At 40.8% G+C, this 21,166-nt stretch overlaps 1 protein-coding gene across 7 annotated transcripts in view; it reads right to left on the reverse strand.

Moving 5' to 3' along the window:
• The window catches only part of DLGAP2 (DLG associated protein 2), a 688,475-nt gene that overhangs the window by 44,154 nt on the left and 623,155 nt on the right, over positions 1-21,166 (reverse strand). For all 7 annotated transcript variants that reach the window (XM_050950699.1, XM_050950698.1, XM_050950697.1 and 4 more), the window contains one exon: positions 12,090-12,439. In XM_050950699.1, the coding sequence (XP_050806656.1) occupies positions 12,090-12,439 (350 nt within the window). The remainder of the gene's footprint in view (positions 1-12,089; positions 12,440-21,166) is intronic.

Consider the following 21,166-nt stretch of genomic DNA (forward strand, 5'->3'; position numbering starts at 1 on the left):
CTACCCCATGCTACTCATCCATGTGGGCACAAATGATACTGCGAGGTGTGACACTGAGGAGATCAAGAGTGACTACAGGGCTCTGGGAGTACGGGTTAAGGAGTTTGGAGCGCAGGTGGTATTCTCTTCAATTCTTCCTGTTGAAGGTAGGGGTCCGGGCAGAGACAGATGCATCGTGGAGGTGAATGCCTGGCTGCGAAGATGGTGTCTCCAGGAGGGCTTTGGCTTCCTCGACCACGGGATGCTATTCGAGGAAGGACTGCTAGGAACAGATGGCGTTCACCTTTCGAAGAGGGGAAAGGCCTTATTTGCGCACAGACTGGCTAACCTAGTAAGGAGGGCTTTAAACTAGGTTCGACGGGGACAGGTGAGCAAAGCCCACAGGTAAGTGGGGAACAAGACCTGGGAGATGGGTTGGAAACAGGAGGGAGCACGGGCTATAATGGCAGAGAGGAAAGAGGGTCAGGGCAAAGCTGGGAGGCAAGATCAAACCAGTATCTTAGATGCCTATATACAAATGCAAGAAGTATGGGTAATAAGCAGGAAGAACGAAGTGCTAATAAATAAATACAACTATGACATTATTGGCATTACTGAAACTTGGTGGGATAATACACATGACTGGAATGTTGGTGTGGATGGGTATAGTTTGCTCAGGAAGGATAGACAGGGGAAAAAGGGAGGAGGTGTTGCCTTATATATTAAAAATGTACTCACTTGGACCGAGGTGGAGATGGACATAGGAGACGGAAGTGTGGAGAGTCTCTGGGTTAGGCTAAAAGGGGTAAAAAACACAGGTGATGTCGTGCTGGGAGTCTACTACAGGCCACCTAATCAGGTGGAAGAGGTGGATGAGGCTTTTTTCAAACAACTAACAAAATCATCCAAAGCCCAAGATTTGGTGGTGATGGGGGACTTCAACTATCCAGATATATGTTGGGAAAATAACACCGTGGGACACAGACTATCCAATAAGTTCCTGGACTGCATTGCAGACAACTTTTTATTTCAGAAAGTTGAAAAAGCTACTAGGGAGGAAGCTGTTCTAGACTTGATTTTAACAAATAGGGAGGAACTTGTTGAGAATTTGAAAGTAGAAGGAAGCTTGGGTGAAAGTGATCATGAAATCATAGAATTTGCAATTCTAAGGAAGGGTAGAAGGGAGTACAGCAGAATAGAGACAATGGATTTCAGGAAGGTGGATTTTGGTAAGCTCAGAGAGCTGATAGGTAAGGTCCCATGGGAATTAAGACTGAGGGGAAAAACAACTGAGGAAAGTTGGCAGTTTTTCAAAGGGACACTATTAAGGGCCCAAAAGCAAGTTATTCCGATGGTTAGGAAAGATAGAAAATGTGGCAAAAGACCACCTTGGCTTACCCTTGAGATCTTGCGTGACCTACAAAATAAAAAGGCGTCATATAAAAAATGGAAACTAGGTCAGATCACGAAGGATGAATATAGGCAAATAACACAGGAATGCAGAGGCAAGATTAGAAAAGCAAAGGCACAAAATGAACTCAAACTAGCTATGGGAATAAAGGGAAACAAGAAGACTTTTTATCAATACATTAGAAGGAAGAGGAAGACTAAGGACAGGGTAGGCCCACTGCTCAATGAGGAGGGGGAAACAGTAACGGGAGACTTGGAAATGGCAGAGATGCTTAATGACTTCTTTGTTTCAGTCTTCACTGAGAAGTCTGAAGGAATGTCTAGTATAGTGAATGCTTACAGGAAGAGGGTAGGTTTAGAAGAGAAGATAAGAAAAGAGCAAGTAAAAAATCACTTAGAAAAGTTAGATGCCTGCAAGTCACCAGGGCCTGATGAAATGCCTCCTAGAATACTCAAGGAGTTAATAGAAGAGGTATCTGAGCTTCTAGCTATTATCTTTGGGAAATCATGGGAGACAGGGGAGATTCCAGAAGACTGGAAGGGGGCAAATATAGTGCCTATCTATAAAAAGGGAAATAAAAACAACCCAGGAAACTACAGACCAGTTAGTTTAACTTCTGTGCCAGGGAAGATAATGGAGCAGGTAATCAAAGAAATCATCTGCAAACACTTGGAAGGTGGTAAGGTGATAGGAAATAGCCAGCATGGATTTGTAAAGAACAAATCGTGTCAAACTAATCTGATAGCGTTCTTTGATAGGATAACAAGCCTTGTGGATAAGGGAGAAGCGGTGGATGTGATATACCTAGACTTTAGTAAGGCATTTGATACAGTCTCGCATGATATTCTTATAGATAAACTAGGAAAGTACAATTTAGATGGGGCTACTATAAGGTGGGTGCATAACTGGCTGGATAACCGTACTCAGAGAGTAGTTGTTAATGGCTCTCAATCCTGCTGGAAAGGTATAACAAGTGGGGTTCCGCAGGGGTCTGTTTTGGGACCGATTCTGTTCAATATCTTCATCAACGATTTAGATGTTGGCATAGAAAGTACGCTTATTAAGTTTGTGGACGATACCAAACTGGGAGGGATTGCAACTGCTTTGGAGGACAGGGTCAAAATTCAAAATGATCTGGACAAATTGGAGAAATGGTCTGAGGTAAACCGGATGAAGTTCAATAAAGATAAATGCAAAGTGCTCCACCTAGGAAGGAACAATCAGTTTCACACATACAGAATGGGAAGAGACTGTCTAGGAAGGAGTATGGCAGAAAGAGATCTAGGAGTCATAGTAGACCACAAGCTTAATATGAGTCAATAGTGTGATACTGTTGCAAAAAAAGCAAACATGATTCTGGGATGCATTAACAGGTGTGTTGTAAACAAGACACGAGAAGTCATTCTTCCGCTTTACTCTGTGCTGGTTAGGCCTCAACTGGAGTATTGTGTCCAGTTCTGGGCACCGCATTTCAAGAAAGATGTGGAGAAATTGGAGAGGGTCCAGAGAAGAGCAACAAGAATGATTAAAGGTCTTGAGAACATGACCTATGAAGGAAGGCTGAAGGAATTGGGTTTGTTTAGTTTGGAAAAGAGAAGACTGAGAGGGGACATGATAGCAGTTTTCAGGTATCTAAAAGGGTGTCATCAGGAGGAGGGAGAAAACTTGTTCACCTTAGCCTCCAATGATAGAACAAGAAGCAATGGGCTTAAACTGCAGCAAGGGAGATTTAGGTTGGACATTAGGAAAAAGTTCCTAACTGTCAGGGTAGTTAAACACTGGAATAGATTGCCTAGGGAAGTTGTGGAATCTCCATCTCTGGAGATATTTAAGAGTAGGTTAGATAAATGTCTATTAGGGATGGTCTAGACAGTATTTGGTCCTGCCATGAGGGCAGGGGACTGGACTCGATGACCTCTCGAAGTCCCTTCCAGTCCTAGAGTCTATGAGTCTATGAAACCCTGGCCATGCCATCAGCAAGATGATATATGGTGAAAGACAGTCATAGAGCTCCAGCTCCACAAAATGACTTAGGTGTCGCAACACTGAGCATCACAACGCCTAACTTTTAGGCACCCAGAAAATCACTGGAACAACACTCGTATCCACAAAGCCTGAGTTAGGCACATACGCTGCACATTTGATGAACAGGGAGAGACAGGTGCCTAAAATGAGATTCACAAAATCAGCACACTATGTGGGGTGCCACCTAAACTAGGAAATTGGAGATGCGGAGGAGAGGATTGTGTGCTAAACTCCACCCTTTTAATGTAGTTAAAATAACAGAATCATAGAAATGTAGGGCTGGAAGGGACCTTGAGAATTATCTAGTCCATCTGCCTGTGCTGAGGCAGGACCAAGTATATCTAGACCATCCCTGATAAAAATGAGCATGCAAGCTTCTCCAGTGTGCTTGCAACCAAGGTTGGTGTCATCCAAAATTTTACAAGCATATGAGGACTTTCAGAAAGCCTTTGACAAGGTCCCTCACGACAGGCTCTTAAGCAAAGTAAGCAGTCATGGGATAAGAGGAAAGGTCCTCTCATGGATCAATATCTCGTTAAAAGGCAGGAGACAAAGGGTAGGAATAAATGGTAAATTTTCAGAGTGCAGAGAGGTAAATAGTGGTGTCCCCCAGAGATCTGTACTGGGACCAGTGCTGTTCACCCTATTCATAAATTATCTTGAAATAAGGGTAAACAATGAGATCGCAAAATTTGCAGACAATGCAAAATTACTCAAGATAGTTACGTTGAAAGCAGACTGAGAACAGTTAGAAAGGAATCTCACAAAGCTGAATAAATGCAGAGTATAAATTAGAGTATAGCTTGATTTGTTTTGCAGCCACTCGGCGAACTGAAAAAAGATACATTAATTGACTAAAGTATTTTTTGCAAATTATTTGTTCAACTCTTTTAGCTATTAATGTTTAGCCAATAGATGGCACCGTTTATTTCAGCATAATTTGTCTGCTCTGAACATTGACTTTGTGAAAATAGCATAGTGGGGTTTCAGATTTACTGTCTCTCAATGAATTCCCAACCAAATATGCTCAGTTTAGAAGAAAACAGACCTCAACCTACCACCTGAAAGCAAAGCTGGGCTCTTCCCTTTTCCCTCTTCATCACCAGCAATAAACATTTTGCAGGCCACATTATGCCTCTCCTGACCCTATGCAACCTCATTGCCCTCAGTGGCTTTGCCCTGATATAACTGCTTGGCTCTGTTAGGGTGACCAGACAGCCAGTGTGAAAAATTGGGACAGAGGGTGGGAGGCAATAGGAGCCTATATAAGAAAAAGCACCAAATATCGGGACTGTCCCTATAAAATCGGGACACTTGGTCACCCTAGGCTCTGTGTGCAATTAGAATTTAATAAACATTTCTGTTGATGGAAAAGAGTTCAGCTCACTCTCCCTTACCTCTATTGGCCTTTCAGAGCTAACAAGAGTAAAAAGCAAGAAAACCTTACTTCTGACACAATAACAAGCAAATCTGACTCTAAACACACAAGGATTAGCGTTTACACTAAGATGATGTATAAGAAAGTCACATTTGTGTATAGTCACTTTTCAAAGTAGAAGAGTAGCTTAAAGTAAAACTGCTGTGAGAACTTTCACTGCTTTAGTTAGCTTAAGGAATATTTACAACTAATAGATGCATATATGTTTCAATTTTCAAAACACTTGTACATCAGGGATTATCTCTCACTGTATCTGTGAATAATTTTTGTGTTTTGTAGCATTTTACTGCTATAGTACTTCCCAGCAGGAAGTCCAGGTTGCTGGATATGCTGTGTGACAAAATACGTGCTAATTATCAGATGAATGCATGAACCAGGTTGGAAACTTTCATGGTTCTTTTAAGTGAGTTCTATCTGATAAAAGAAATAGTTCAGAAAATTTTAAAAACAGGATTCATATTAAACTAAGATTAGATTACCAACAACAAATTCTAATACATAACAGAACGGTAACTATTTTCATTATCTTTTGTGCATTCAGAGGCTAAATGAAATTTGTTCTGTAACAAACTAAATGAGCAAATAGTCTGCATGACAGCATCCTGGATCTTTAGTAATGTGAACTTTTCATTATGTTAAATGACAATTAAGAAAATCAATAGGATAATTTGTGAAAGAAGATGAAACTATTACAAGTTTTTTAAAAAAAATGTCATTTTGTTTCAACTACAACCACTTCTGCTAAGCTTTTTAGCAAGGAAAGAAATAGCCATTGGATGAGGAGAGTCCATTGATTGGTTACATCCATTGTTTTATGTGCACATATGGGCATAGAACAACTTTCGGGGTCAAATTATGGCTGCTTCACAATGGATGTGCTGGTGGGGGATAAGGGAAATCCTTCACTGTGCTCTGCCCTCATTGCTCCCATATTTAGCATCATCATTTGACAGCCAGTGCTCTGCAAGTACATAGTGAGTGTGTGTGTGTGTGATGAGGGTGAGGAGGAGTGATGGTGAAGGTGGGAATACTAGTGTGGCCAACGCTGGTTACCTGCTCAGACAAGGTGTGTATGGGGGTGGTACAATGAGTGATTATGATTCAGAGATTTTTAGGGCCAGAAGGCACAGCATACGTCATACAATTCACCAAGCGATTCCTGCACCAAGCCCATTCCTTCTGGTTGGGCTATAGCAAATCCTTTAGAAAGACATCCAGTCATATCTTAAAGATGTCAAAGGAGAGAGGATAAGTTGTTGCAATGGTTAATTACCCGCACTGGGTATGTCTACACTGCAGTTAAGAACCCATGGCTGGCCTCTGTCAGCTGACTTGATGCAAACATTTGAGTTTGGGTATGGGATCCTATGGGGAGGGAGACAGCCCGAGCCTGAGCCCAACCTTCTACGCTGCAATTATACAGCCCTTAGCCCAAACCCTATGAACCCAATTTGGCTGACACAGGCAAGCCACAGGTTTTTGATTGCAGTATACACATACCCGCTATTAAAAATATGCATCTTATTTCTAGTCTGAATGTGTTTGGATTGAGTTTTCAACTACTGGCTCTTGTTATGCCTTTGTCTGCTAGACTGAAGAGTCCTCTACTATCAGAAATTTTCTCTCCATGTAGGAGAGACCATGATCAAGTCATCATTAAAGCTCTACTTGGATGAACTAAATTGACTGAACTTCATAAGTCTTTTGTTATAAGGCAGATTTTCCAGACCTCCACTAATTCATGTAGATCTTTTCTGAATCCCTTCCAATTTGTTTACATCTTTTTAAAAGTGTGGACATTAGTATTTCAGTAACGGTCTCCTAATGAATATACAGATGTAGTAATACCTCCGTACTTCTAGTAAACATCCCCAAGAAAATCCAAGGTTTTCATTTGCTGTCATAGGCTTAGTCTACACACAAAATTTGTACTGCTTTAAGTATACTTGTATAGTTAAAGCAGTACAACCCCATTACATGCATGCAGTTATACTGGTAAAGATGCTTTATATAGGCATAACTGTATGACTAGGGCTAGTGCCACTATCGCTGTTTCAGTAAAAAAAGAAAAAAGAAAAGAAAAAAATAATCACACTTGAAGTGAAATAGTTCTATACGTACAAAAATTGTGTTTAGACCAGTCTTTAGCCTCAAACTGGCAGCTCATGTTCAGCTGGTTATTCACCACGACCCCTAACTCCTTTTCTGAGTCACTTCTTTCCAAAATACAGTTCCCTAGCTTCTGCGCATGACCAACATTCTTTATTCCTGGATGTATGACCTTGGATTTAGCTGTATTAAAATGCATGTTGTTCAAGTTTATCATGAAATCCAGATAGCTCTGTAGAACTGACCTGGCCTTATCATTATTTGCCACTCCACCATTTTTTGTCTCATCCACAAACTTTAATAGCAACAATTTCACGTTTCCTCCTAGATTATAGATAACAATATTGAACAGCACTGGACCAAGAACAGATCTTTATGTGCTGCCAATAGAAACACCTTCACTGGATGATGATTCTCCATCTACAATTACTTTTTGAATTTGCTCACCTCCATGGTGACAGGGCTGCACTCAGAGGACTGTTTGCTATACCTGTTTAAAAAGTATAGCAAGGGCATATGTACAAATACTACCACTTGGGAGGTGCTGTGAATGCATCTCTTGCTTGTAAGATAGTGTTGCAGAAATCTGCATTTTGGAGCTGCCCAAGAAAGGTTGATACCACAGTAAGGTCTTATAATTAAATGTCTGTATCATGATTGTGACTCAGGGAAGTGGCACCTGATAGGTTCTTGTCTCACAGAATGCTACTATGAGAGAAAGGAGAAAAATAAAACAAGAAATTTCTAATAATCTCTAATGTTTTCCATGTAATATATACAAAAATAGTGGAATCCACTTTGTCTCTCATCCAAGGCATGTATTCAGTTACATCATGTCATAATGTAGAAAACTCATGGAGTCAGGCTGAGACTAACTGTATCACTGCAGCCCATGAAGCTTCATACTACAGCTATCACACAGTGGATTGGCATAGCATCATAGAAATGTAGGGCTGGAAGTGACCTCAAGAGATCATCTAGGCCATCTCCCTGTGATGAAGCAGGACTAAGTATCCCTAGACCATCCCTGACAGGTGCTGTCTTCCAACATGCTTGTAACCTTCCCATCCTGGGACAATTGGCAAATTTTATCCACTCCATTCCTCCACTCCTACTATCCACTCCATTGTCCAAGTCATTAATGAGGATGGTGAATAGTACCAGACCCAGGACAGACCCCTGCAGGATACATCCTTCCAGATTGACAGCAAAACATTGATAACTGCTCTGCGAGCATGGCCTTTCAACCAGTTTTGCACCCATCTTACAGTAATTTCACCTAGGTCATGTTTCCCTAGTTTGCTTATGAGAATGTCATGCGGGACAGTGTCAAGAGTATTACCAAAATCAAGATATATCACATCTACTGCTACCCCCCATCCACTAGGCCAGTAACCCTGTCAAAGAAGGAAACTAGTTGGTTTGGGATGATTTGTTCTTAACAAGTCCATGCTGACTATTCCTTATAATCTTATTATCCTCCAGCGGCTTACAAACTCGGTGCTTAATGATTTGTTCCATTATCTTTCCAGGTATCTAAGTTAAAATGACTGTTCTATAATTCCCCAGGTTCTCTTTGTTCGCTGCTTTTAAAGACAAGTACTGCTTGCCCTTCCCCAATCCCAGAGATGACCCATACCCGCCAGTAGTGGGAGCGCAGAGCGAGAGCAGCAGCTTCAGCAGTCTATGTGAGCATGCTCAGTACAAGCAAAGCAGCAAATCTGGGAGAGCATGTGACCCCATGTGGTACCCCCCCATGTCACCTCTGCTAAGTCCTCTGGGACCTCACCCAACCTCCAGGAGTTCCCAAAGATAAATGCCAACAGTTTCGAGATTGCGTCATCTAGCTCCTTAAGTACCCTAGGATGAATTTCATCAGACCCTGTCAACTTGAATATATCCAACTTATATACATAATCTTTAGCCCATTCCTTTCCTATTTTGGCTTGCATTCCTTCCCCCCTGTTGTTAATATTGATTGTGTTGAGTATCTGGTCACCATTAATGTTTTTAATGCAGGCTAAAGCAAAATAGGTTCTGGATTTGTAACAATATCTGTAGAGAGGGTCCTGCAAAAAATAAATACAAATTACCCATTTTGAAGGGTGCCCTGTACATGACAAATGAAGGAAAGAGTCCATTTTCTGTATTACATATCACAACTTTCCTCCAATAATGCAATCATGATTTGGTCTTGATGTACATTGGGTTTGTTTCTATAACAAAGTAGCTTCTTGTACTCTCATGACTTTCTGGTACTTTCAGGACTCTTACTACAGCAATGACAAAACTGAAGACTTCACTACAATTCATATAATAGAACAGTGTCTAAATTTTAACCCATTTTACAGTTTGCCCATCTTGGGGAATAGAGGGCTATTGAAGTCAATGACAAAACTCCCACTGACTTGAATGGTGCAGGATTAAGGACAGAAAATGTTTCTTTTTCCTATAAAGGGCTGGGGTCTGTAGCTGTTCCACATGCAGGAACTGTACAGTTCCACATGCAGCAGCATTGCTAGATTGGTGTTAATGTTAGTAAACTATCATCTTCGCAACCTGTATGGTTGCAAGACTTTCATAGTAGCAGTTTGCCTTATGTTTCAGACTGTCTCATATTGTCTAGAACCGTAATAGAAATAATTTTCAAACCAATTTGTTAAATCAGAGCAACATTAATAATGCACTAATTATCCATCCTGGAAGATGTAAAAATTATTAATGCAAATATATTCAGATGCAATGTAAGAGCACTGCATTGCATTCTAATGAGAAAGCTAGTAATGCAGTCTATCAAGGTAATATGTAAATAAAAAACAACCTTATCTGAGATGCTTTGATGCAGAAGGTTAACCAAACTGAAGTAGTTTAGTCTTATTTCTGAGGCATGAACTAATTTTTTTCTGTGTTTTGAAATAAAACTATTCTACTCTGCTTTATTATTCATTGCAAACAAAGCAACAGGAATATGACAAAATGTATTTTCTGCTAAGAAATGTTGCCAATGAATATTTTTCACACAGATGTAACATTTGGAACCTACTGTAGAAATAACCAGTACAAATATATTGTGTCCTGGGATAATTTTGTAATTTTAATCTTATATAGAAAATCCTCCAAAAGATGCATAAGAGGTACCTGCACTTCTGAAAATATATGCTTCAGCCTTTTTAGACTTTGACCTTTCACAAACAGCATTTGTCATTTACAGTGATCAAACTTGAAAACCAGAATTAGAAGCCAAGCACCAAATGCTGTGTTGCCGTAGGTATTCCATTGTATCTCTAGAAATCGCTGCATGGATGTATTAAGGGATTACAAGCACACGTTACCAAAAATACTGCACACAAAGAATCATCAGAACCCTACTAAAAATGTTGGTCATCACCTGTACTAGGAGACTGTATGAAATGATGTAATCAAAGCTTCCAAATTAATTGTTCAAATACAAGGGTTGAGGGGAGGCGCCACTATTGATATACCTTTGGTTCCAGCTGCTGAAAAGAACAGACAAGAACAACCACACACACCATTCCTGTTTGAACACTGAATTCTGGGTTAAAGGTCTAAACGTACCAAAATTACTCACTGCTCTTTTCAGCTTTCCATCATTATCCACTAAACCCCCTTTTTACACAACCCCAGAGGATGCACCAGTGTAACGGATAGTGGCAAGACTTAATACCTTCCTAAAACATTTGAAAAGTGATACGTGAGTATTTTGCTGCTAGTGTCAAATTGGATTCTACTCTTTACTATAACCAGCTGTGGCAAATAACCTTTACACTGAGAGGTGAGCAGGCAATGTTACCCAAATCCTGTGCATTTTCTTAGGTCCAACACCTAAGCTGTGTAACACCGACATGTTATCATACTGTGATGTCAGTTATGGAAGTTCTTCATCTTGATTGGTTAATCAGTACGTTTTTCAGGGAACATATTTAAGCCTAATGGCAATGGAAGAACTGCTGGATAAAAAGAACAGCAGATCCACTTAACGGGCTTGCCTCTTAATGGCGACAACAGGACATCCACAGGGATGTTTCGATTTACTAGATTCCATTGCATTGTCCTCTGGAATGATGCTGCAGTAGCAGTATTGTCATTGCCATGCGTACCCTTATTCCAGGAGTGGTGTAAAAACCCATGGCAATTACTTTGTGTGTAATGAAAGGCTGAGGAATTTAAACAGATGAGTAGTCCCACTGCAGTTAATGGGAACATTTGCATGCTTAAAGTTAAGTATATGCCTAAGTGTTTGCAGGCACAGAGCCTGCTCCTTCATCCTCAAAGGATCCTAAATTGTTTGCAGGGTAACCTGCAGTATATTTATTAAGAATCAACATTTGCTAGAGATATAACTAAATGACAACCAGCACCTAGTGTCTGCCAGTCAGCAGAAGAAATATGATTTAAAATTTGCATTCTAGATCATCATTCATATTTCATTCAACTGAAACTAGTGTGACAGTATGTTCCATAGAATGACAGACATTTTGTAAGCCAAAAAATATATTTTGTGTGTCACACAAATGTACTCAAAGGACTTTCTTATGCATTCTACATAATTACTGACCAGTTTACAATTCCCTGTCCAGCTATACTGACACAATTTTTATATTTTTATCCCCTACAAACTCCCAGTCCTGGTTTGCTTTTGGTGAGTTGGAGAAGTTATTTTTAAATAATAATTAAAAAACTCCAAAATCAAACCACCATCCAGCCAAACAATAAACACAGAAGAAGCATCAGCACCCATCCCCAATGGTCAGAAAAGAAAGATAATGAAAAAATGCAGTCCAGGATTCTAAAGCTGACATACTTCTATAAAAAAGACTATGAACTCAAAGAGTGAAAGAGATGAACATGCTGTTCACCTGTAGTTCTTCAATATACTTTTCATATCAAGTGTTAATGACAGGTAACCTCCCTAGAGATTTATTCATTCATTTCACTTCCAGGTTTCTGCACAGCCACTTTGGTATGATGCGAATTACAATTAATGCTAAGCAGCCAAGGGTTGTTTGTTAGATTATTAGAGTCAGTGAAGCTGAATGACTCATTCTATGCTATTTACAGAACCAAGGCAAGCAATTCATCACAGAACAGATGTTAATGATAGGCTACCTGAATCCCTATAGAGGACCGTCGACTCTTCAGAAACTCCTCAGCTTTTGTCACTAAAATGGCCTTGTCACTGGTTCGTACTGAAGTGATTTGACTCTCAGAAGCATGGCGCTGTGCAGCCGCAGTTTCCATGGCAAGATTCATGGCCTTGTTACTGTCCAAACTGTCTGTAGAGTTGTACATCCCTCGACCATCTTGAGGCCATGGGGAAATCCTTTGAGTCCGGCTATCATGATATGCATCCTGGGTGGATTCTGTGCTGCTCTGTGCTGTAATTGAGATGAGTGGCTTGGAAGTGGTACGTGGGGGTACCGGTGGTGGCGTTTTTTTGTAACTTGTATAAGTTACAGCTACAGAAGGAATAAAAAAAAAAGAAATCAAGATTAATTTGTTAATGGCAATATTGTGCTTTATTGGAGAAAAATGTAAAATAAAGACTGTGCTACTTAAAAACCAAAGACAATTGCAAAATAGTGTTCACTTGCAAAGCTCGCTATCAGCACAAACTCTTTCTCATACTAAGATGGGTATCCATAGCAACAGTTTTATTTTATTTCATCAGGGAAGCAAGGATTGAAAACGTTCCTCATACTAAAATGAGAACCCTTGATTACAGTGAAGATGAAAGGAGTTAGCACAGTTTGTTGTGTATGTCTGAGTACTCAGAGTGATGTTCAGATTTGTACACGTTAGTGCCCATGGGCTGGTTCTCCATGGGATAAAGCTGATAGCAGGAATGAGGGATGATTTTTTCACCCCATGTAATCATTTGAACTCTGGACTCTTCACTGATTCAGTGGGGATTTAAGAAAGTAACACACTGAACCAAGAAATTCTTCGACAGACTCTTCCACTGAGCAGCAGCACATTATACTTTTGATCTTTCAACACTAATTTTAGATTTACTGTTGGATATAGTTTTACTATCTGACAGTAATATGACTACTTAAATGGGAATAAGGATTAAAATATATATGATTAAAACAAGCTACAAATATTAGTCAAGCAGGAAATTCTGTACATATAAATATTTCTAAAATGCAAAGACTAAGAAATACCTTTAAACCAAAACAGACTAAAATATTTTAATCTACAGTGATATTTTATCCATATTCCTGTAGTAAACTTTAAATGCAGTGAGAGTATATTGAAGGGTAGTGGTTTGAAATAGACAGAACCAGCAAAAGTACAGATCTAAAAAGCAGGACAAAAATTATGCTGAAAGAACATCAGAGGAGCAGTGAACTAATGTCAACAGGATGAATCAGGTTTGCTTCTGGTTTGACTCTAATCCCATCCTACAACAGAGAGTTTGACAAAGCATCAGGTGCATCCAGGAGAGACTACAAAAGGGAGAATCCTGACCAGGAGAAATCTCTTGCTTTTTGGTATTTTAAGGAACAGAAAAGTAACAGTTTGCAGAGTGGTAGAAAACTATTTATTTTGTGATCACTATCATACCATAAACAATCGGAATTTTTAAATCCAACCCAACTGAGTCGAAAGGGGCTGCACTAATGCCAGATCCAATCACTAGTTTGTACTGTTTTGGCAGAGGAGTGATTTGTTACTGAAATAGTTAGACCAGTACAACTCCTAGGGTGGATGCAATTATACGGCTACAATAGTGCCTTATACCAGTATAACTCATGCCCTTTCCCATACAGGAGTAGTTATAGCACTTTTACACTGATATAATTGTGCCCACACTAGCGGAGTTGTACTATACCACTATAGTTAGCAGTATAACTTGTGTGTGTAGATAAGGTCTAATAAATCTACTCTTAACAGCAAGGGTTTGCATTTTGCAGGTTTTTGTAAAGGTGACCCAGGTAAGCCAGACACTAGGCAAAGAATCCTCCTGCTATAGAGAAGTCACATGATAAGCAAAGCAATAGGCCTGAGTGACTATTCAGTTTTTTCCAGATAGTATGAGGTTATGCTACAGTTAGAGAGGAGAGGCTGACTAAGAAGCTGCTAGCCATTGTAACTTCTGCTGAGCAAGAATGAGAGGGTTACCACATGAGAGGGGAAGGTGGAGCCAGGAGAAAACTGCTACTTTCCCATTTTCTTTTTATCATTGGTAATCACAGATGAAATAGGAAAAAGAGTGAGTGCTGGGGAAGAAAACCCTTCAGTAGGAGCCCAGTTTGACTCTACCACTTATTTAAATAGCTCCAGTTCTGGTGGAAATTTGAGGAGGCTCTTGCCCTTGAGTTAAAGAAGTTTAAAAGAACAGGGACCATAGATAGTGCCATCAGATTCAAGAGATGCCAAAGACCTCACAGACCAGACCACCAAATGTTTGACTATAGAAGGTGTTGTGGTATTAGTGGTGGGCTGAGTGGACATTGGTGACCAAAATCTAGACACAGGACAAAGAGTTCATGTTTGTCACTGCACTGACTATTGTTACTTTACTTAAAGGGCACTTGTGGTAACACATAGACATACCAATCTTAAACTGGTTACAATGAGTGGGAATGGGCAAATGACAGGTTAATGTGTAAAGTGTTTGAATAAAGAGGAAATACATTTACAATGTTGAATTATAAAACTGGAAAGTTCATCATTATACTTCCTTACATATTGTTCAGAAATCAGGTTATTATTTTTCTGCCTAATCCTGCTTGTGCCATGTCTTGGTTCCTTGAGATGGAAGGAAAACTGCAAAACTGGGAAGGGGTCCTGAGTGTAAATCTGAATCTGGGGCTCAAAAACATAACTGTTCAAGGTGTGGTGCTAACATGTAGGTCTGGTGGTCATTCTTTAGTGGATTGTATGCCCAGGTAACTAGATTCTAGACAGTAATCATTAAGGTTACCTGACTGAAATGGCTGTCCAGGAATGACTGAAACAATACTGAATGATCTAGAAAAACATAAAACATTTCTCTTTAATCAATAATTACAAATATCTTGATTTATAATTTTAATCAATTATGAATATTTACACTTCTCTTTGAAACAATGGAATGCCTGTCTCATCAATTTCTCTTAAGCCATACTTCTCAGTAAACGCTAGAACAACTAGTCATAAAAATCAGAATAGACTATAATAAAAACAGACTTTAATAAAAGAGTTTATTTGAGAAAATGAGAATGAAGAGACAGTCCAGATTCTGAGAGTTGATGCATGGTTGTACTGTTCCATCATCAAACTTATCTCCTATCAGATTTGTATCTACTTGTTGAGAAGCAAAACCAAACAAAAACACTTTTCAAATGCCAGGTAAGAGGGCAGCTTTTCAGAATATAGCTGTCCTCTCACAGATGGAGATGAACACAGTATTTGGAAATTACGACAGTATCTGCAAAGCTTAAACAATGGCTCAAATTAATGATGGTGCTGGAAAAGGTAGATGCAAGTGGTCACAGTGTTGGAAAGCATTAGAAATAGGGCTACTGGGATGAAATGAAGTGGGTGAAATCTAGATAAGGACATTAAACTAAGACAGGTTATCTGCGTTATAACTAATTTATTATATTTCACCAGCTGTCTTCATCCCAAAGAACAGCAGTGAGCAATGAAGCATATGGTGAATGTGACAGTGAAACCTCATGGGCAAGCATAATCCTAATACACAGGCAATAGGTCCCATTTCTACCTAACAACATGTAAATATTGAACTTGTTCAGCATACTTCCACAGTTAGCGTAATTTTTAACCTGGCTTTTCTAAAGTTCCTCTCTTGGAAGAATTAGTGTGGTCGTTGTTTGAATATTACTTTTTTGGGGTAAGATTTGTGATCTGTGAATTTAATACTGTTTTTGGCCTTCTGCTGGGTGAGCTGTCTTACACATACATTTTATGACTTATTTCTGTATTACACTGGAAAGCATTTGCATCATAATTTACACCCCGCATCCCCAGATGTGCAATGAGAGGGAGAAACCAGGAAAGAGGTAATGATGAAAAAAGATCTAAGAACATCAGCAATCTTAATATATATTTACAGTGAGACATAGCAGCAAAAAAGTCCAATGAATTTCCAGGTTGCAGACACAGAGATAGGGTTTCCAGCTTTCTAATCACACAAAACCGAACATCCCTGCCCTGCCCCTTCCCTGAGGCCCTGCCCCTGTGTCGCCCCTTCTCCAAGTCCATGCCTCCTGCCCTTGCTCTCTCTCCCCCACCCTCACTCACTTTCACTGGGCTGGGGCAGGGGTTTGGGATGCAGGATGGAGTGAGGCTCTCTGGTGGGGCTGGGGTGCAAGAGGGGGTGTGGGCTTTGGCTGAGGGTGTGAACTCTGGAGTGGGGCCAGGGATGAGGAATTTGAGGTGAAGGAGGGGACTCCGGTCTGGGGAAGGGTGTTGGGTGTGGGAGAGGGTTTGGATGCAGGGTCCCGGTGGCGCTTACTGCAGCTCCTGAGAAGCAATTGCTAGGTTCCTGCAGCCCCTAGATGCACGGGCAGTTCCTGGTCAATGGGAGCTGCAGAACCTCCCTGGCCGCCCATGCATCTAGGGCTGCAGGGACCTGGCAGCCACTTCTGGGAGCCACGCATAGCTAGGGCAGGTGGGGAGCCTGCCTTAGCCCCTGGCCCCTGCTGCACTACTGACTGGACTTTTAATGGCCTGATCTGCGGTGTGGCCAGAGTTCCTTTTCAACCAGAACAACAGTTGAAAACCGGGTGCCTGGCAACCCTACACAGAGATGAGATTATTAGGCAGGGAAGTTAAAATCCATACCTATGCAGCTGGTGAGATCACACCTGGATCTGTGTTCTGTAAGGGCTGCTTTAGTGCCAGAGAGAACTAGAAACTTGGAGGCACTAACAAAAAATGTTAAAATACTGGAGGGTCTGATTTATGGGGAAAGATTAAAGGGCCAATCCTAATGGTTTAATTGCTCAAGTAGTTCCAGTGAAGTCAATGGGATTATTTGTATGAACAAGCTGAGCAGGATTTTGCTTTAAATGAACACAAAATGTATTGCTTAGCTAAGTGATAACTAGAGAGTGAGGAATGTGCTGATAGGGGCAAAAGAATCCTGCAGTAGGCAGATGTGGGAGCTGTCCCCTACATTAGGCCTCATCTTGATCTCTAATATTTAGAGATTAGCTAAAACCTGAAACACCAGGTTTAGTATCTCTTCCAAAACTTTTGTCAGCATTAACTATTATGTCTCTGTTAGTTTTCTTATCCATAAAAGTGTCCAATTCCTTCCAAATCTTGCAAAGTTCCTTGCCTCAGTGATCTCCTGTGGGAATGAGTTCCAGAGTCCCCTGTGGCAATGAGTGTGAAAAAATATTTGTTTTACTCAATTTTGAATTTGCAACTTTTAATTTCATTAAATTTCCCCTTGTTCTTATGTTCTGAGATGCGGAGAACAGAAGCTCTCAATCTACCTGCTCTTTACCATACACTATTTGGTACAATTTTGTCAAGCCCCCTCTTATTTGTCTCCTTTTTAACATACACAATTCCAGTCTTTTCAATCTCTCCTTGACTCAGTTTTTTCATATGCCATTTTCCCTGTATTGTTCTATTAGCTCCTAAGTCTCGTCCTTAAGTGGAACAATTCACACACACATTGTGAGGAGGTCTGGAGCAAGTCAGTGCAGCCTCTGAATACGGGGTGCGGGTTGAGCAGAGGCATGCCCAAGCTTCCTTGGAAATGCCCTGATTCAGTTTTTATGTAAAAGCTTATTTCCAACGTAAAACAGCATTCCTGGATAACACAGAAAATGCCCAATCTATTGTGGAACATGTGAAATTTGATGTGAGTTTTTTATTTTTTAGGTGAATGATTTTGGTGTTTAATCGCCGGCCATTTTCAATACACTGTGCAACAATCTTGCTGTTGAACGCAAAGGCACATACAAAGTAAAAATGACAGATTGCTTCCACACTGACAATTGATCTGTGACATCTGCAGCAGCTCTGAAGCACAAAGAGAAAAATGAGTTGGCACCAGTAGTCAAGAAATATTATGGGATTGTTTTAACCTGAACATGTAAAGAAGTAAGAATAAAAGAGGTTGAGACCGTCTTTCCTATTACATTTATAGAGTTACCTCAACAAAGATAGTTTTATTTTTATAAACAGGAGAAACCTTTTTCTGGAAATCAGAATTTACAACGTATCTTCATCAGTTAGTTAGTGATCATCCCAAAACAAGGAAATGAAGTGTATACGTCAATACACACACAAAAACCTCCCTCCTCCTGCTAAATTATATAGATGTCTTATAGGCTCCTTAGAATAGCAGTACGGGCTAGTTAGATACTTATCCATCGTTAATGCAAACATATACAAGCAATTGCCTTGTGTTTTCAGGGCCACCCAGAGGATTCCAGGGGCCTGGGGCCGTCGGCGGCAGGCGGCTCCGGTGGACCTCCCACAGGTGTGCCTGCGGAGGGTCCGCTGGTCCCGCGGCTCCGGTGGAGCATCCGCAGGCGTGCCTGTGGGAGGTCTACTGGAGCCGCGGGACCGGCATGCAGCAGGGGGCCCCCTGCGTGGGGAAATGTCTAGAGCTGGCCCTGTTTGGCGGCGGGGGGCCCCCGCCGCGGGTCTTCAGGGCACTTCGGCAGTGGGTCCCGGAACGGAAGGGCCCCCCGCCACCGAATTACCGCCGAAGACCGGGTTGCACTTCAGCGGCAGGTCCCGCTTCGGCGGTAATTCACTGGTGGGGGGTCCTTCCGCCCTGGAGCGGAAGGACCCCCCCGCCGGCAAAGACCGGGAGCGGAAGAAGCTCCAGGGCCCAGCCCCGCAAGAGTTTTCCGGGCCCCCTGGAGTGAGTGAAGGACCCCGCTCTAGGGGCCCCGAAAAACTTGTGGGGGCCCCTGCGGAGCCTGGGGCAAATTGCCCCTCTTGCCCCCCTCCTCTGGGCGGCCCTGTGTGTTTTCCTATTAGGAAACACATTTTTAGGCAAATTTATGTCAGTACAATAAAGTGCTTCTATGTTGATTCACAGTGGGTCAAGTTAAAAGACGATATCAAGTCGGTGTAAGTTGATCAAGAGAAAGGAGTTGGATAGTGTAATATGCATAAAATTGGCATTTGGTGGCCAGGAAAAAGAGTAACACCCTTCCCCCCACCCTTTTTTTTGTAGGGACCAGATTTAGTCCTAGTACAATATAACCAGCTGCAACCTTATCCAAGTCAATTCCTATTAGCTGATGTTATTGCTATCTTCCCTCACTATGTAAATTACACATGGTTTGCACACCCACTCAGTGCCAAATTGGCACACTATATTGTCACTTATCATATCACGTATAATACATAAAACTCTCTATCACCACTGAGTTTGGCCCAAAGATGCCCATGAATGATGAATCCTCTGAAGCATGTTCAACTTTCATTAGCACTTGCATTATGATATCTCTTATGAAGCATAATCAGAGATCAGCATGTGAGGCACTGTACAGACACATTGTACAGAAGACAATCTCTGCCCCACAGAGCTTGCAGTTTAGGTTTCAGATGGGACACAAACAGTATAAATCCAAAGTATTTATGCTGATTTCTCTCTTCAATGAAAGTCACTTTTAGATGTAACTGGTATAACTGAAAGCAGATTTTTCTCCTTACACCTCATTGCATTTGACTGAATTTTCTGAGTGCTATAGAAACAGTTTTAGGAATTTTTCAATGCAAATATAATTTCTACTAGAAATGAAATGCTTTTCAGACTGAGATTATTACAAATAGCTAGGCCTAAGATTATCTAAGTGAATCAGGAGATTTCAAGATGAAAGGCAGGAGTATTTTGAACTGGACATCAAACTTCATGAGGTCACAGTCCAGCCACCTTCAAGAGATGCAGCTTTCTAATTCACCCATTGTTGTCAGTGCATTTGCACGATCTGATTGCCCTTTTCTTATGAATCAATATAGCCATTAAACACTAACTCAAGGGGAAGATGCCATTATCCAGGCTGACAGAGATAAAGTTAATTGCATGATGAACTTACTCAAAGATACCAGGAATTAAAAAGAATGGTTTCCCCTTGCTACACATGGGAGAAGATAGGGAAAGCACACCAGATTTCCTGAGTAACAAGCTTTATTCATCCTGGGTATGGCTACCAGTGCTGGAGGTGATGCACAGGCATACTCCCTCAGTAGGTGTTCCAGAGGGCATCTTGCTTCAGGAAGATACAATGTGCCCCAGATTTCAGAGGAGCAAGACCACTGAACTGCTGTTGAAGAGAATGCACTGTGCTTTCTCCTGTGGGTGCTAGTTCTCTTGACTAGTGAAGAAAGAAGGTGAGGCTAGTGCTACCTTGGCACTTCCTTTGCTCTGCCAGAGTGCAAAGCCTGCAACTGTGCAAGAGGAAAGGTTCTTTGTGCTAGCCAGTTTAAGGGGGTGGCAAAATCTGGACCCAAATGTAGAGAGTACTAAATTCATTATGTGATCTTCTGATCATTATGAGAATTCTTATAATCAAATGCATTTACATCACTGAAAATGGGCACCCCTCAAGTGTCCTGTAAGCACTGCCTTGCTTTGTTAGAAATGCTTTCATATGCAGCAGGAATATGGAACTCTTTTTTTTTTTTAAGCACTCGTGGCTGCAAAAAGAGATATCACTTTTCAAAACAAAGAATAATGAACATTAAAAGATTATTGACTGCAGAAAGCAAATGGAGCTTTTGAGTTATGATATCTTGAGCACTTACATGATTTTATTTGCTGATCAAAGGATGACTCCTTTGAGGAATTTCCTATATATCCAGTCCCATTTGAAGGATAAAAGCCCTCCCTTTAAAAAAGAGGTGTCCGAGATATGTTTTTTATATTTCATAAGCATATTGTCAATCTACTTCACAATCTGGTCTCTAATGACCATGTAAAACAACTTTCAGAGATTAGGATATAACGTAGGTTCATTTCAATTTTACATAGACAAAAGGAAAGTAGATGTGTGAGATCTAGCCAGGGGCCTCTTTCCTGCATCATTAATATATTTCTGTGCTCAATAATAATGAGATGCTTTAGAAACGTTTAGATATGATGCATATGTGGCTTTGGGCTATTTAAACAAAGACGGATCAACTAAAGGAATGGGCAAAAGTTAACATAAATTAGTCTCTTGGTGCTAGCCGGACAGTCTAGTAGCACTTGTAAT

The sequence above is a fragment of the Gopherus flavomarginatus genome, chromosome 4 (genome assembly GCF_025201925.1).
Source record: "Gopherus flavomarginatus isolate rGopFla2 chromosome 4, rGopFla2.mat.asm, whole genome shotgun sequence".
Classification (NCBI taxonomy): Eukaryota; Metazoa; Chordata; order Testudines; family Testudinidae; genus Gopherus; species Gopherus flavomarginatus.